At 49.7% G+C, this 17,015-nt stretch overlaps 2 protein-coding genes across 2 annotated transcripts; one reads left to right on the top strand and one right to left on the bottom strand.

Moving 5' to 3' along the window:
• Positions 1 to 11,123: 11,123 nt before the first annotated feature.
• On the top strand, positions 11,124 to 12,354 carry SPBR_07382 (uncharacterized protein; the record flags this gene model as incomplete). The annotated part of the gene is made up of 4 exons (XM_040765636.1): positions 11,124 to 11,307; positions 11,432 to 11,623; positions 11,882 to 12,139; positions 12,230 to 12,354. The coding sequence occupies 4 exons, from the start codon at positions 11,124 to 11,126 to the stop codon at positions 12,352 to 12,354; spliced, it is 759 nt and encodes a 252-aa protein (XP_040616667.1).
• A 2,957-nt stretch (positions 12,355 to 15,311) lies between these two features.
• Positions 15,312 to 16,226, bottom strand: SPBR_07664 (protein phosphatase 3, regulatory subunit; the record flags this gene model as incomplete). Its single annotated transcript, XM_040765918.1, has 5 exons — positions 15,312 to 15,322; positions 15,388 to 15,722; positions 15,873 to 15,946; positions 16,046 to 16,098; positions 16,175 to 16,226. The coding sequence occupies 5 exons, from the start codon at positions 16,224 to 16,226 to the stop codon at positions 15,312 to 15,314; spliced, it is 525 nt and encodes a 174-aa protein (XP_040616666.1).
• Positions 16,227 to 17,015: the final 789 nt, after the last annotated feature.

Below are 17,015 nucleotides of genomic sequence, written 5' to 3'. Positions count from 1 at the left end.
CGTGCGGGGCAGACCGTGTCATGTATACTAGAGGCACTTGTTATTGGATATTTTGTCAACGTGCCGGCAACACGGTCATTGTAAGAGAGTACATAGAAAGCAGGCTTCTTGAAAGTATAGCCACCATTTGGTGCTTTTGTTGCTGTTGGTTTTAAAATCGTCATGTCTTACCCTTGTCAGAATTTGCACTTGGCATCTTTGATATAGTTTTGCAATATGAACTTCCTGGACCATGGAACGAACTGAAATCCAAAACGGCAATGTGTCTCTCGCCCAGCCTAGCCTCTGTTCTGATATAAGTATAGGTAAGTAAGGATGGCGCTGCTTTATGGCACATAATTTTCTGCGATCTCACGGATGAACTCAGGGAAGTATCAAGAGAACGTCAGGCCGATATTTCGCCTATCAAATATTTTTCGCGTATTTTATCATACTGTTACTCCCGGTCTGAAGTGAGACGGTGCCCAGAACTCTCATATAAGTTGTATACTCAAATAGATTGGCGTTTGGGCATATTAGGAGCTGTATATAATGATATCCAAGCGGAAATGAACACACAAAAGTGTAAAAAGGAGCCGTATCTCCCAGTTACGCAGCCCAGAATAGCAGATTTATGAGCCGGGCCGAGGCTATATAGAGATATATGCAGCGACAGGACTGCCGAACCAGGATTCATAGCAGACGAAAATAGATGGAAGCCAGAAAGAACACAGTACGAGACGTTTATGGGCTTTTGGTTGCAGTTTGTCGAGCAATTCCTGCAAATATCATTTTTCTGAGCTTTAATTGAAAAGAATACCGCACAGAGCGAGCAATACCTTTGAGTCTCTGCATATTAAAGGGTGCAGGGCACATGTGCACCATAATATGGCTTAAAGCCTGTAACTGACCAGGGTATGAGCACGGCAAAAGCCTCACACGAGGCTCTCCGTGCTTCCCCCTGCAATACACGAATGGTTTGGACACTCTATCCGCATACTTGTGGATGACCTGCCAGGGAACCAAACGTCACGTCAGTGAGCGGGCGCAGGACGTGGATGAAGCAGGCAGTAAAGTCTCGGCACCTTTTTCTTATTGGCAGGGGGAGCTCACGACACTGGCAAGTGTCAAAGCCAAAACAATGGTAACCAGACTGGTGTGGTGAAGACTGCTGGTTCGGCAAGGTGGGAACGGAAAGCCGCCTGTCGCAAGACACGAGCCAGCCTCTATCGTTCCCAGCCCAGAGACGGTAAAGGATGTAGATGAGGTGCGCATCACGTCGGGTTGCAGTATCTGTCTCTGTAAAATGGCACATCATATAATGTGCAGGTGATGGAAGGTCGACGTACGACTCGTGCGCACTGGGTAAAGGTAGCATTGAGAGCCTTCTGCGCAGATGTGCGGCGCATCGCTGTGCATCGCAGGTGTGCATCGCACATCGCACATCGTCCCAAGAACCTCGAGCCCGGATCCCTGTTTTCGACCCAGCGCTTGAATTAAGATGGGACTGATGAGACGGGCCACTTCGAGCCCGAGCGTTCTCCGCCCGTTTAACCAGCGCGATGAAATCGTAAGGTGTCGACGTTCTCGGGCGCTAACATGATCGAGAAAGGTAGACTTGAAGCCAGAGTCTGCTTCAATAGATATTAATCGACTTGAAAGAATAGTCCTCCGAGAAACTGCCGCAGTAGATGCACAACTTGCGAAAAAGATTCGTTTGCTTTTGGGAGCCTGATATTGCGGAGCCTTCCTTCATACGACAGGGTACTTACTGATCGAGAGGTTGGCTGGGAGGGTATATTCATGATGCTAAGAGGCCGTCCATGCCCTGTATAAAACGTATGCCCAGAGCGTTTCAAGTGCCAAAGCTTAACCAGGGCACGGACTCCGGCGGGAGGGTGCAAGAGCCTGCGACCGTTTTTCCTGCGAACAGCGAAAGAACAATATGCAAACAAGAGTGGGCAGGGGCAGAAGAGGCGAAACGGCAGAGGTGCAACATTGGAAAGGAGGTTCGGTAAGGAGATGCCGGGGGCATATGCCCGCTGGGATAGCCATGGATGCGTATTGAACGGTTCACCAGCCGGCCAGCCACGGCCTTTGGCAACGTAGTGAAGTCATTCTAGAAATATGCCCAAACTTAACGAATCGCTCAGTTTCATGATTTGTTGACAGATCCAAGAGTGCGCCACCCAGAGGACGCCCACGAATGAGTGCGATTCATCCAGACTGGTTTGCACTTACACAATTGGCCGTGAGACGGCGCGTTGTTGTTTCCGCAGTGCCTTGCACTTTCGTTTACAGATAGATTCCAGTCCTGACCGGAGGTGTTTTGAAGGATGAATGCTGGCTGTGACGAGACAAGTTCACGTGGTAGCGAGCTGTGTCCTACGTGAGCAAAATAAACAGTCACGACCCAGACAAGGCAACTGCAACAGAGGTACACATGGTTGTGCACCAAGATGCGCAAATGTGGAAGGAGTACTAGCCGGCGTCGCCTGCTCCTTCCACAACCGTTTTTTATAATCCATTCCAAAATCAACGACAGTCGCTCTTGCCAAAGAATGAATATGAATTTTCGTCTGGTTGCGTGAGACCCTTCCGACGGCCAAGGAAAGCGCGAATCATACACGCCGTCGGAAGATTGTAATTACGGAAAAAGAAGGTTTGCGGAAGATCTCAGTGCAACTCTGTCGTGCATGCTGTTATGTTGCATTTACCTTCCGCTCTTGCCTAAAACGAGCCACTGAGGCGATCAGCAATGACAGGCAGAGTGGGATGAGGCTGGGATCGGCCGGGGAATCGAAAGCAGAAGGAGCAATCAACGTCCTCAATATTACCTCCTGTCTTGTCTTTTAAGGCAACAATTCCCGCGGCATAAGACGACACAATACAGCGCTGAACAGCTTCCGCTGGAGCACCCCATTCGCCAGCTGATGTCACAAGTTTTGTATCGCAAACTAATGGTCCAAACGACGACAACAAAACCGGCAAGAATAGCGAGAGGATTTGCAAAGGACAGCATCCGAAGTCGCGGGATTGCACCACAGGGTCGGAGAAGACGGGAAACCGGAGAAAGAGACCCTTAAGGCACAACACGCGAGCTGAATGATCTGAACGAGTGGCAAAGAATGCGATACGCTGGGGCCTATGGCCGAGCGCGCCTCGCTTTTTGGCAATGGTGCGGGCCTTTTAGATAACTAGGAAAGTGGACACGGACAAAGGCTCAGACGAGAAAAAGATGGCGGTCGCAAAAAGGGGGGAAGGTTGAGGGGATTGGAACTCGGGATTACGACTAGGTCCATAACGGAGTGTTGCGTGAAGAATATGAACAAAGACGTAGCAAGATAAACACGTCGTAGCATCGCGTCCACCCGCCTCCCGGAGAATATACAAAACGCCCGATACGAGACAAGCGAGGGTATCTCAGCCCTGTTTCTATGTCGACGCCAATTCCACGATTTTTGTGGCTTTGCCGGGCGCGCTTAGACAACCTGAGGAGGAGCCCGCTGTGTGGACAACTAATCTAGTGGTCACACAGCAAGATTAGTGGTCCACACAGCAGACCCCCGTGGCAATAAACTGGGCCAGGAACAAAGGTTGCGAGAGCGAGGAACCAAGTCGAACCAAATCGGCCGACCCAAAAGGTGAGACCGGATCCCACCTTGCACCGACACGCACACCTTTTTTGTTCCATTTTTCAGACGCACAACAAGCGCAATCGCTCAAAGACACTAGGCCGGGATGGTCTCGAGATAGCGTGCCCCCCTTTCGCGGCTCCAGGGAGGAAAGACGGAGCAAGTGATAAAAAAGAGAAGATTCACGCGCAGTTGTGAGATGGGGAGACGTCGGCAAAATTCATTGTCTCGCAGCAGCTTGCAAGCAACACGCAGAAGCCCACAAAAACCCCCCATTAGCACTCAATTTAGTTTGTAGACTCTTTCGTACATGGACATGTATCTCCAGGAGATCCATGTGGTATGCAGATTGCTGCTAGATGGTAAGGCGCATATTCAACGGCCGATATTACCCAAGACCCTTGCATCTCCTCCACACAAAGATGTTGCTCAAACAGAACGGACGAGTCGGCAGATTTCCGGAGCATACACGGCGAGGGGCAGAAAAAAAGGGGCTAGAAAGGCGCGATCAAAACGTCGTTGACAGGGCTGTCAGGCCAACACCCGATGGATCCCCTTTCTCTTTTTAATTTGGATCTCTCTTCTTCGAAATGGTGGTCAGCAGCGGACTCACGTTTCGGGGCCCTGCATGTATGGCAGTTGGAAGAGGGCACATTTGGTTCCATGTGCCACATGGACTTGTGCGGTGTATCTTTTCGTCCTTTACAACGTGCGTCGTAGCACCGTTTTTTTTTTTTTCAACCGTTTGCCTGTCCTTGCTTCTTCATTGTATATCGAAGGTCCACCTGACGGACCAAAAACACATACTAACACCAAGCTGGGCAAGTGGCCAACGCCGAGAGGATGGCACCGAGCGCGTCTATGATGTACTGGAAACCGAAATGGGGAACTGGAAAAAGACGTAAAAATGAGAAAGGGACGGACGAGAATATCAGTTTTAGTGTTCCTTTTTCTTCATTGCTCGATCCCACACTTCTCAGGCCCCAACGTTGGGCCCCATAGTGACCAGGCCCTTTTGATCGACACTGCAAGATCTCACATTGAGAGCGGCTCCCGATTATTTCATAGGTCGTGTAAGCCTGGATCCTTCGCGACAAAATAAAATTGGAATGCGAAAAAAGTGAACCCCGTGAATAAAATCTCGTGGACCAGGCCACGCTTTCCTAATTCAGTGCCCCAACGAGTTGCCCTGTGATACATTGGACTTACACGCACGCAGCCAGGCTGGGCAACGCAGGGGCGCTGTACACAATGGGGCGAGTGCATGTCAGCAGAGCTGCAGCAATGCGTCCGTAAGATGCGGCCAGGGCACGGCCACCACCATTCGAGGTACCTCCATCCGGTCTTGCCTGCGGTGCTACCACCGACCTCATATCAAAATGCTCTTTCCCTCTGGGCCACCGGCAGTCCGGCTTGTGCTACACAGCGACGGTACACGTCCGGGCAATTAGGAAAGTGCAACGGGAGTGCCACTGGCGCACAAAATGTGTGACGTCGCCGAGCGTCTCGCTCCTTCCTCTCCACCTCCTCGGTGCGCTTGTATCCGTACTTCTTTTATTTATTTATTTATTTGCTCGACTCCTCTTGCCCATCCCGTGCGTCTTGGGCTGCATCGTTCCGTCTTGTCTCTGCGATTTGGCAAAACGCTCCAAAAATATCTCCCAGTGCGTCCCTTTCCTCTCCCTCCGCTTTTCGTTCCGTCTCAAAGCGCAGTGCCACGCTATCATCCCCAATAGCGTGGTACTGGGTACAAACCGTCTAAAAGTTGGTCGCGTAGTCAACGGCTAGTACATGTAGTGTTCGTGCTCGATAAAGCTCGCCTCGGCAAACCTTGAGGAAAATGCCACCCCCTTCACCTTTTGACTTCTTGGCCCCCAGCGAGCCTGTTGATTGGCTAGGCGTTCCACCGTCCCTGATCCACCTCTGGTTCGAGGTCCACGAGTGCGACCGTAGTCGTTCTTGGTATATGCACTAAAAACGCCGCTGGGTACCAAAGAAGAGACGAGCTGGAACTGCAAGACATGCAGAACAAAAAGAACGACTCAAGAAAGAACGGAAAAGAACGAATGCCAGGTTTGGCATGCCCAATATGAGCTTCTTTGTTCTGTTGCTTTCCCGTTGTGGCAAGAGCAGACAGGGGTCTACGATCGGTGGCCCATCAGCCCATCTTGTAAATTGAAGTCCACGTCTGAGAACTGCACAAAACTGGCCCCTTTCCGCCGCCCCTTTCTTCTTTGTCTCCAACGACATGGTTCAAGGGTCTAACACGAGGCAGTTCCTGTGCAGTTTTCACTGGACGGTCGCGCTCTGCTGCATTCTTCCGCACAGTTCACCCACGTCTGTTTCTTAGCTGCAAAGAATTTTGTGCTCTTGTGTTGATTCGCGTTTCTCTTATTTTCTTTTCCCTTCGTTTCTGTTCGCGCTCGTGCTCTGGATGTTGCCCTCCCTTTTTGCTATCTTGTCCCCGATTTCCTAGGCCTACGCACCACTGCCTATCCTCGGAGTCACAGCAACCTTCCTTCTCTTTGAAATATGATTTAATCTTGTCTGATGCCACGTGAACCAACGGGCTTATGAAGGTAGCGTCCGAAACTCTCCTCCTCAAACAATGATTAGCACCGCCTGGATCGAATAGAGCAAGATAGGATAAGCTCAACACCTTGGTTTGTGTAAAAGTCTGGTAAATATGGTATCACTGCTGAGCAGTCCTCGGCCCTCTACGAACTAGGTGCTTGCTCCGTAATACCCTATTCGTGCAGTGTGCGCCGAGAAAAGAATACGATCCTCGTGGCAGGGACGTCAGAAGGGGTACAACGCGGGCTCAAAGATGTCGCACTAAATCAAGTGGCAATGCCAGTGCGTATCTGGTCTAATCGAAGGTGAGAAAGAAGCCTTGACAGCATAACAGGAACAAAGGGAAAGTGACTAAAGGGGAAATAAAGAAAAGAAGCAATACCACCGAAAATGACCCTGTCCTAAGTCGTGCCCATCGTTCCTGTTCGCGGACGTAATGTGAGATGGGCAGCAACGGCTGGCGGCGCTCTCTCATCCTCTTCTTTTTGTCCCTTTACGTGCCTTGCTTCAATGCAGTGTTTCTTATTCCTGCTATTCTCATCCCACTAGTCTTGTCCCTTTGGTTTCTCCCCAAATCTTTTGGCAGTAGTGCTCTTGCTATTTCATACAAATCACACTTCTATTATCGTTTGCTACAAGCTCGCCACCCTCCCCATTTCAACCCTTCCCTTCCCATTCCCGGTTTTTGTCGTTGTATTCTCTGCCTTACAGTGCTCCTTTGCCTGCCTTTGCCTGCCCCCATTGGCTGGTCGGTACGGAAGCAACGGTTCCTTTGGTTCTCGTCTCGTCGACTGGAGTTCGTGGTTTTGTTTTACTTCTGTTGTTCGCATTGTCGCCCTTGCTCGGCGATTGCTTGTGCCTCCTCCGATCCTGTCTACTTTCGTTCCTTAGCACCGAACCCCTGTCCGTTTATCCCTTCTCAGTTTCCACTCGCTCGCCGGATCCGACCATCGTTCTTCTCCCAAGGAAGATCGCGACATACCCTGACAACACATAAAACATTTAGAAGCCGCGTTCCTGTCGTCATAACCAAGGCTCGCCCTGCACCCGCCTCTCTCCTTTCTCCTTCTCCTTCCCTTCCGTCTGTGCAAGGAAACGGCCGAACCCGTACCCCAGACGAAGGTGGGTGAGTGTCTACTTATTTATTTGCTTTTATTTCGTGAGTGCCGTCACCCGTCCTCCTCCCAAGCGAATCGGCCACGGCCCGACAAACCTTGTCTGCCGGATCACGTATATGCACAACACAACATGGGGGGACCAGGCCACCAGAGAAACAAATAAGCAAATAGTCGAACGGGCGGCGCGGTAGCCGAGTAAGCTGCCACGAGCCCGTTTACCTTTCCTCCGTCTTTCTTAACTCCCCCCGTCCCAGTCTCCCCCCCCCCCCCCCTTCCTCCACCTGCTTCTTTCTTCCAACCCTGTTGCCTGTCGTGTCATCCATCTTTCAGAATTGGCAAAAACAGAACATCAACACCTGTCCGACATAGACACCGCACCCATTATTGAGGTGCAAGTGGACGTGGTCATATAGCCCGCAGAACAAAGCACGCGCACGGGCGGAATATCTGAAGGGAAAATCACCTTTATACACAGCCGATTGCCAGCAAGTATGCTCAGACGACGGTCGATATAAGACGTGTGGAGGATAGAGTGTGCTTCGGACGGCAGTCAAAAAAAAAAAAGAAAAAGAAAAAAGTAAAGTAACGGGCAGTGAAAAAAACACCGGCAAAATTCCAAACTCGTATTGGACGCTCATATAGTTGAGCCCCGAACCGCCTACTGCCCTCACAAAAGTCTCGTGCAAGAACGATCAAAACACTCCGCTGTGCTCCTTCACTTTTCTTCCAACTCCCATACATTTCTTGAGTCGTTTGCGCCTTCCTAATTTCACAAGCTGTTCTGGAAGGAACGCTCCCACAACCTTCCTCAACATCTACCAATGTACAATCGTTCTTTCCTAACTGGGCCATTTACACATGAAAGGGGGAGAGTACATATGCAATTCCTGGCTACTGCCTTTGATCGTTCGTCACACGCCCCCGTTAGCCTCTCGCACTACCTTCCTAGGCTACCTTTAAAACATCCGTCCCTTTCCTTTCTCCCATCCGTGGGGATAGAAAAAAACGAAGCCTTCTACCTTGCAGTCTCTCGATCCTGGCGGTATTTCGTTTTCTCACTCGCCTGTTTCACCTCAACCTCTCTCACTCTTCCGCATCTGTGCCTGTCGTCGACACACCGAGGCCTCCCTCCGCTCCGAATCGCGACCACCAGGATTGCCACTTGCTAGATATCCATCGAACACACACTACGCTGACGGACTCCGGCGCTGGTCGACAGTGACGTACTTATCATTATCGACATCTCACACGGTCCTGGGTCCATTTTCGGCTCTGGTTGCCTCATCACCAGTCGCTGAAGCTGCGCCAGCTGGACCACTTCCTACTACATCCAGCAGCATCACTATCCACATTTCGAGACGCACCGAGCCCTTATACACGATATTGAATATTCACAAATCTGTTACTTACCGACGTTGACCTCGACAACTTCAACATTTTCTGACACCACAACTCCAGAACGTACTATTCCAGCGGCCAGGTGCACCGTCCAACAACCTCCCAAAGCCATCCCTCCCAACAAACGACGAGTCTTCGCGTCCCTATGTCGACCTGATCCACTCCCATTTCGAAGTCTCGGGGGAGTAAGCCAAGTAAACTCCCGTCAGTATCGGACGCACCCACACGGAGTTCACAAAACAAAGGCTAGAAAATAGTTTTCGTTCAGGCGAACGTCTGGAGAGCTGAACAAAAAAAGACGTTAGGGCCCCATTCACCAAAACCCAAAAAGAAACTAATGTAAGAAATAACTTTCTTTAGCTCACTTTGTGCAACCCTCTTTCATTCCTCACCCCTGGCCCAATTCAACTACCCCGACGCATGGCCGCGCCCGCGTTCACAGATCTTCAGCCCCTACTGTATGACTGACTGCTCAAAACCCCCCTATCCGCTTCTCGCCACTAATATGGTGGTATGCACGCCATTCTTCCGTTGCATGCTAGTGCTCAACTGCCTATCCTGCCAAGACGACGTCCTTCCCCCAGGCCTCCGTGATTTCTTCTTCCACTTCCCTCATGCTCGCCAGATCGGTCTTCCCAGCTGCAGTATCCCGTGCACCCACCCTTGTGTCTTCAACTCTTTGCCCAATCAAACCTCCAAGCCTCGTCGACTGTGTATGCACTACCTGCAAGAACTGCCCGGGGGTCTTTTCTTCTCCATCAGCCATTTAACCACCTCACACTTACCAATTCTCAGCCCTCTTTTTTAATGATCAAGCAACGAGCCACTCTCTGCGATTTTGTGCCTTGTTCAGCAGACCCGTTCCTTCACTCACGATCTCGCCCAAAATTTGATTTTTACGGAGCGTAGGTGTCAAAGTTGTTGACGCAGCTGCCTCCGTGCCGGAAGCCTTATCATTGAATGTCAGTGGTGTTCACTTTCAATCATATTTCCGACATCCAAATCCAACAACGTCTCATCAGTTGAAATTTCTGTGCCTCGCAAATATTCTACGCCATCTGCCATATACTCACTGCGATATCGCTTTCCACTTGCAGGTTTTGAATATTCCACCATACATGCCCTATAAAACTACCACGTCATTCTCGCCGCCTCCATCTTCAGCTCTTTTCGGATCGTCAGCATCTCTTCCTGGCCGTGCATCTCCATCACTGTCCCCCACAAGACGCTTAATCTGCTCAGAACACGACACGAAAATCCGTCGTTTCTCCTTCTCCGCCCCCTCCATTTTCCACGACTAGCCCGCCATACCAAAGGTAAGCTCGTCCTCTCTGTGTTTCCTGTTTCTCCTGCCGTCATCGCTCCCGTCCGTCCCCACCATCCTGTCTTTTCTCACACGGCCGTCGACCACCTTTGTACCAGAACAAATCTATCCCCAGCCTCCAACACCCCTACCACCATCGAGCCTGATCCACTCTTATGATATATTTGCTCCCTCTTCGTTGATACTGTCGCCTGCCACCCTATGAGACATCCTTACCTACTTCGTTACACTGTCGCCGTGTTTATTACATCCGTGTTCCCATCATGTTGGCTGGGTCCGTCCTCCTTTGATTTGATTTTGTCTTCCCCAGCCCGTAAACTTCCCTTTTGCGGACTGGCCACGTCTCTGACTACTTACGATATACCTTGGTCTGGACGGGATTCATTCCAATCTGTGTGTCCTATACGGTTTATTTTCCGCCGTTGCAGCTTGTCGTTTGCGGGCTGCGGCTTTTCTTCCTTTCTATTAACGTGGGGCAGAACACCGTCAGGGCTAATGTGGCGGAAGTTGTATTTGCGTCCACTCCCTTACTTGGCCCGGAATTTTCCTCTAACTTTCCCTACCTTCTATCCCATTTCAGAGTATAAGACGAGCAGTCTCGTTTTAGTAGAATGCGTTTCTTCCCAGTCACTTCCTTATCAATACCTCGCATGCCCTCCGCTTCCTCAATAGCATTCAGAGTCTAACCCGCGGTCATCTTTCGAAAACTAGGCTACATCTAGAGTGCACAAAATTACCAATCACTACCCAATTCGGCTTCCTACAGAAGACGGTCAGGTAGTTCTCTACAAACAGCGGTGGCTGCTTCAACACCTTCAACACCTAAATCACAAAGTTGAAACTTTTCTACTTGAGTGTTCCGGACATATTGCTCTTCTGATCGAGAATCTCGTCGTCAACCGTCGCTCTCTAGCCACGGTTTGAGGGGCCATGGACGACATTTACCGCCGGCGTAAACAACATGAGAATCCCCTGCGTCCACCATCAGACCCACGATATCAGCAGCAAGCCCAAGATGACTCGCAACAACGACAATATCACCAGTCCGGCTCGTCCAGCAGCGATCGTCAGAGAATGCCGTCAGGGAATCGAGTAATGAGCAGCAGCAGCGGAGCTGCAGGGTACAGTGGATACTACCAAGAGGCCCCAGAAAGCGCCTATGCCGCAGGTCATGGTGCCATGGCCTACTCCGAACAATCGACGGACTACGCCCAAGACGCAAGACAGGCGCACGGCTTTGCAAATACGTACAACCCATCCGGCCCTCAATTGTTGTATGGTGTCCAGCCAGCAGCTGGACAAGGCGCAGTCTTCGACACAACACAGGCGTATTCTTCCCGACAGCAAGGTGGAGGCATGCAAATAATAGCCCCCGACGTCACAACTCCTGCCTACTACACCAGCGATTCTGCAACCTCTGGCGCCGTTTCTCTTCATACACAAGCCGCACACGGTGGTTCTGCGGCTGCAGTCTACCAACACCAAGGCGCAGCCGATAGTCGAGGACATGTGGCGGCAGCATATGGAGCGGGCATGGTTCCACTCCCGAGCGCAACCAGTTCGCAGCCCACTTCCAGCACAGATCCGGGAGCCTCGTCGGGTTCCGCTGTAGCAGCACCTAGTTCGCAAGATTACGCCGAGACAAACGAGTCGTACACCGCATACCAACGAACATTAAAAGATGTTTTTAAAAATACAAAAAGCGGTTCTTTGGCACCAGCTTCTGAATCGCTCTTGAGCATCTCAGACTGGCTGCTGTCAAGGGTAGAATCATTGGGTGCGTTCTTTACTCTGCAGCTGCATGCGGTACAAGTACAGATGAATGTGTTATGAAACTAACAATGGCGGTACAGGCTTGGCCTCCGACGACGAAGATCTATACGAAGGTCGTGTCAAGCTTTGGAAAAACTTCAACAATGCGTGGCTTGGCCTTCTCGAAAAGCAAAAGGAGATGATGTGGTATGGGAAGAAGTTGCATCGTTCCCAAAGTCTTGTATCGTTTGAAGATCTCCAGAAAATGGCTCGGGAGCTGGTTCGCCTTTGTGACGGTATTGAACGCTTTGGCCTTGTCGACTACGACTACGGCGTGTGGGAAGAGCGCATTATGGCTAGTAAGTCGCCATTGTCAACACACACTTACCACATTCTCCCAAAATCCTATCTAACCACCCAGTCCTTACCGAATGTGTCGAACTATACAGAATGGCAGAAGAAGACGCTACCGGCGCCACGAGCGGACCGAGTTCACAACAAGGCTAGACTATCAAACTGCGAACGCAGTATCTCGATTTGCGACAACATTATAATTTCCAGCGCCGATTTCTAGTCGATAACCGACTTCCGCCCCTCCACCTCCATAATTCGGCGTTCACCGACACTCAAGTCTCGCTGAGTCTATAATCGTTCCTATTTCGGAAACGCATCATCACTCCTCATTTCTTTCTTCGTTTGAGTCTTGCTTTTCTGGTGTTTATTACAAGGGGTATGTTCTTGCTATGTGATATCGATTAGGAGGATTTATTGTTTTTATGATATTTTCATTTTGGAGATCTGAGGGCATACAGGTCGCAGCCGGCTGGCCGGCTACGTGTCTAAAAATACATAATAGAGAAGGTCCCCTCACGGGGTTTGGTGTTCATAGGGAATGGTATACGCAATTAAGGTACATGAGCGGCAGGCCAAGGGCGTGAGGACTTGAATAATGGTGTTTCGGATTCGGGCTGGGGCTGCTTTGAAAACTCTTTAGAACTCGGCTTATAGTCAATTCGCAGTATATAAACTGCCTAGGCATTTTACATATGTACAAGGCGTATTCAATGTAAATACATACCGTTAAAAAAGGGTGCCCAGATCGTTAACGAGACATTCCTTGGCAAACCAAGGTCGTGTCCTTTGCATAGTGATTACTCTGTAAAAGGGGACCTCGGCGCCCCTGCCAAAAGCCCACGAGCGTTGTAGAAGCTCATTTGCTTCCACCGTCTCTTTTCTTATTTCTATTTTGGTTCCATCTGGTATACGTCGTAATGAAGACAATAAGCGGGCACTCTTGAGTCGGCCGAAGGAATTGGTGGCCCTTGCCCCTGTCTTGGGGCTATTTATGTTCTGTCCCCGGTCCACTGTCGCAGTGATTTCTTTCTCGTTCTTTTCTTGGTCCTGTTTTTATTGGCTTTCGAGCTTTCGCTTAGGAAATAAGTTCATCGCGAGCGCGAGAGCAATCCTTTTGGCTTGCGATTTCCTGCCATGCCCATGCCCAAGCCCCGCTCGGCAGCCTGCAGGTCTATGTCCGACAATGTGTTGTGAAACAGGTGGACAAGAGTGGAAGGGAGGAAAAGGGGTTGTGGGAGATCAACGAAATGGCCTGTCATATATCATACCGGACCGCGGCAAACGCGCTCCCCTCTTTCTCCAGGCTGACCCAGCTAGCTGGTTCGCCCTCTCGGGACGGCGCGCGCTTTCTGAGTGGGTCCGCTCCTCGCTTCAGCCCTTCGCCCCCGTACCCTGCCAACGCGTTTGCTCCTTCCTTCGTTCAAGCTCGTTGCAGCCATGATCAAACTTACCCACTATGATTCATGTGTCGTTAATTTTACCTCGAATCCATTCCAAACAACCGCCATTTCTTTTTCTGACGTAAAAGAAGTATCAAAGTGGAAAGAAATAATCACCTCGTCGCGTTTTTGGATGCTCACGGTGAGAGTATCGCAGTTTGTGCACTTTTCGAGTATTCTTCAGAGCAGTGCTCCTCTTTTGAGCGGGTTTACTTTCTACGCTTTTCCGTCTCCTTCCTCCACAAGGAACCCCAGTCTTGGTACAATACCAGCCATCTTGTATGGAGCCCGCTGATTCACATATGTCGTACTGGGTACGACGTAGTAACGCACAATCGTACATTTAGAGCAGAAGGATCAATACTAAGAGGAAACGACGCACGGGCGTCAAGTAGGCAATCGACCGACTGGGTACAGAGGCTTCCATATTGACGCCACAGTCTAGTCTATCTATAGCCCATTCTTCAGCCAAATCCCCTGGATTGTCTCTACTTTGTCGTGTCAATATCATGCTTTCGAGATGGATGAGTTACGCAACACTTTCGCGTCAATATTGCCCTTCAAATTAGCCCTGAGCCTGCAGCGAGCTACAGATGAGTAGCTAATCCTGCCATCCTGTTCGGACGAAAAAGTGAAATTATCTCTTGGTAAACTCCATGGGGTTTGGCTCTATCTGAATTGCCTACGACGGACTTGAGAGCGACACCGACTGAACAGCCTCGAAAGGGAAAGCAACCAATAATAGCGACAAACCAATAAGGACTGTGGGCCGAACTTTAAGCTGCATCATACTTGATAGAGCTCATTAAATTATTCAATTGGGTAGAGGACGAGTGAGAGAATCTCGATGTCTCTGCGGTATGGTTTAGTGATGTGACAGATTTGAGGGGCAGAAGGGGTAAAGTAAACAAACATTTTCTTGGTGGTTAGTAGCGCAAAATTTCACCGCCACACAGGCACACAGGCTTTCATATGGCATTTTACTTTAAATCGGAACACAGAAAAATGACAAATTGTGGATGAAACAGCGAGTTTCTTTTTAGATTTTTTTTTTTCTCATTTTCCAATGCTTTAGTTTCTTAAGAAAATAAAATAATAATCACAACAATAATACAGAAAATTGAAATAAACAAAATACAAAATATTTCAACGATTAACAGCAGTTCAAAAATGAGTACATGAAAATGAACACACGGAAATGACTTCTTCTGGTGTCAAATCAACGTAGACGAGAAAAGCACCAACAAGATGCAATTAACCCTCAATGATAGACCATTTGACCTTGGTAGGTCCAAGAACTCTAGAGAACAACGTTCCATGACTGCGTATTGAAATACAATTTTATCCAGGGTCTTTGCTGGGCCATACAGCCGACAGAGTATGTGCCCGTTATAGTTTTTAGCACAAATCGACACTTCCTGCCTTGTGAAAATCGTTATTGAGGAAGTAATAAATTTAGAAATATGGTGTTTTTTTCATCATCAGCTCATTCATCAGTAGCATAAATAGACCCAGACATGACAAGAAACGAAATAAGAAATGCCAAACAGAATACAAAATTGTCTATTGCATTCGCATGCCCTCGTAAACACATCAAAAGAGGATGCATCTTGAATGAAATGCCGTTCCCTTTGTGCAGAGCCGCTGTTACTGACATACCCAGTATGCCTGTCGATTAATGCGAGAGACGCAAAACCGCCGAATCGAGGAGTGTGCAGAGCAACCAAACGAGATGGGATTAAAACTGGTCTGCAAAGGGTCAATAGGACAATACAACGGATTGAGGTCATGTGCAGGGCACAAGAAGTACTTACCAAGCGTCATGCTTATGCTGACGTCCGTGTTCTCGACCATTTTGGTGAACTCCTCGAAGCTGATCTTGCCGTCCTGGTCGAGATCGGCCTCCATGATCGTCTTGTCGACAATCTGCTGCAGCTGCTGGTCTTTGAGGTTGTTGCCGACCATCATCTTGAGCACCACGAACAGCTCACCGTTGCTGATATAACCATCGCGGTCAATGTCGTAGACCTTGAACGCAAATCGCAGCTTCTGCTCCTTGTTGCCCTTGGAAGAGAACGCGCTTAGGCCGGCAACAAACTCCTGGAAATCGACTGTGCCTCCACCGTCCTCGTCGAAGATGGCGATCATCCTGGCGGGGGAAAATGACGTTAGCCCACATTTTCTCCTTTGTTTCTTTCTTTTGCAAGAGCCGCATGGCGTGCCCATTCTACGGCTCCCATGCTCCCCATCCCTCGTGCGCTCTCCGGTCATATGCTCCGTCTCCTCTTCTCGTTCGTACCTTGTTGCTAGTGGATTCGAGGCGATCTGTGGCAGGCTCAGAAACTCGTCGCGCTCTATCGTTCCGGAGTTGTCCTGGAGGAGCTACGTCAGCACAAGAGTTCCCTGCCTAGGTCTCAAAGCACGACCAGTGTGTCACCGCGAGTGTAAAAGAGACGTGTGACCACCACGCACCTTGTCCAGCTTCATAAACCGCTTTCGTAGGCGCTCCACCTCATCGCGATCGACTGTAAGTTTCTCGTGTCAGCTATCGTGTCGGCTGTCCACAAGACAAGAAAGGGAGTCGGCGCTGTTGCCACCCACAGTTGGTGGTCTGGACAATTTGGTCCAGGACCGCACTTGTTGTGTTTCCCATGATGCGCCTGTGTTGTCGGGTGGTTTGCTGTGGTCAAGGTCGAAGTCGTCGAAATACAGTTGGTGCTCCTTTGTGTCGTATGAGTAGGCCGGTCGAGTCGTTGCCGTACCTGTGTCAGGCCGCTGTTTTGTTTCTCCTTTGTCGTCCGGTTGATCAGGGTCGTTCACGCGTACTGGCTGCCCAGCTTCGTTCCTGGTCTTTAGGTCGTCTTCCCGCTCTTTGACTTTAAAGTCTGGCAATGAGGTGGGTTCCAGGTGAAAGAGGTTCGCTTGTAAGTCGTGCCGTTTCGATAATCGCCAGCGTCGTACTCTTTGTGCGTGCACTGTGGTCAACGACGTCGTTCGTGGGGAGGTCTAGTTTGGGTTGGTAAGGCTGTAAGACAAAGAACATAAAGGGGGCGAGGGACCTCCAACCGCCTCAGACAAGTTGTAAACATTTAGTGGGGTAAGTTAGCTTTGAAGGCTGCACGTGCTTCTGTTGGGGCCTTGCTAATTGAATTTCATCACGTGACAAAACAGAAGGTACGAAATTGGTAATTACTTGACACCCAACATATTGGCCTTGTCATAGAACATATTCATCTACTTCTGTATTTATGAATCGAATAAAAGACAGCCATTTACATATCGTGAAATCACCTCAAGTTGCATACATAACAACCGTGACAGAATAGCTTGTACAACGGAGTGAGTGGTTGCTTCCCATCGATTCGTTTTTGAAGGCAAACACGTGACGCAATTGGTATGAAGTCAGTGAGAGGCCGTACTGTATTTTGCTGATAACCATATC

Source organism: Sporothrix brasiliensis (assembly GCF_000820605.1).
Source record: "Sporothrix brasiliensis 5110 chromosome Unknown Cont20, whole genome shotgun sequence".
Classification (NCBI taxonomy): Eukaryota; Fungi; Ascomycota; class Sordariomycetes; order Ophiostomatales; family Ophiostomataceae; genus Sporothrix; species Sporothrix brasiliensis.
The sequence above is the reverse complement of the archived record's forward strand: the minus strand, read 5'-3'. Positions and strand labels throughout refer to the sequence as shown.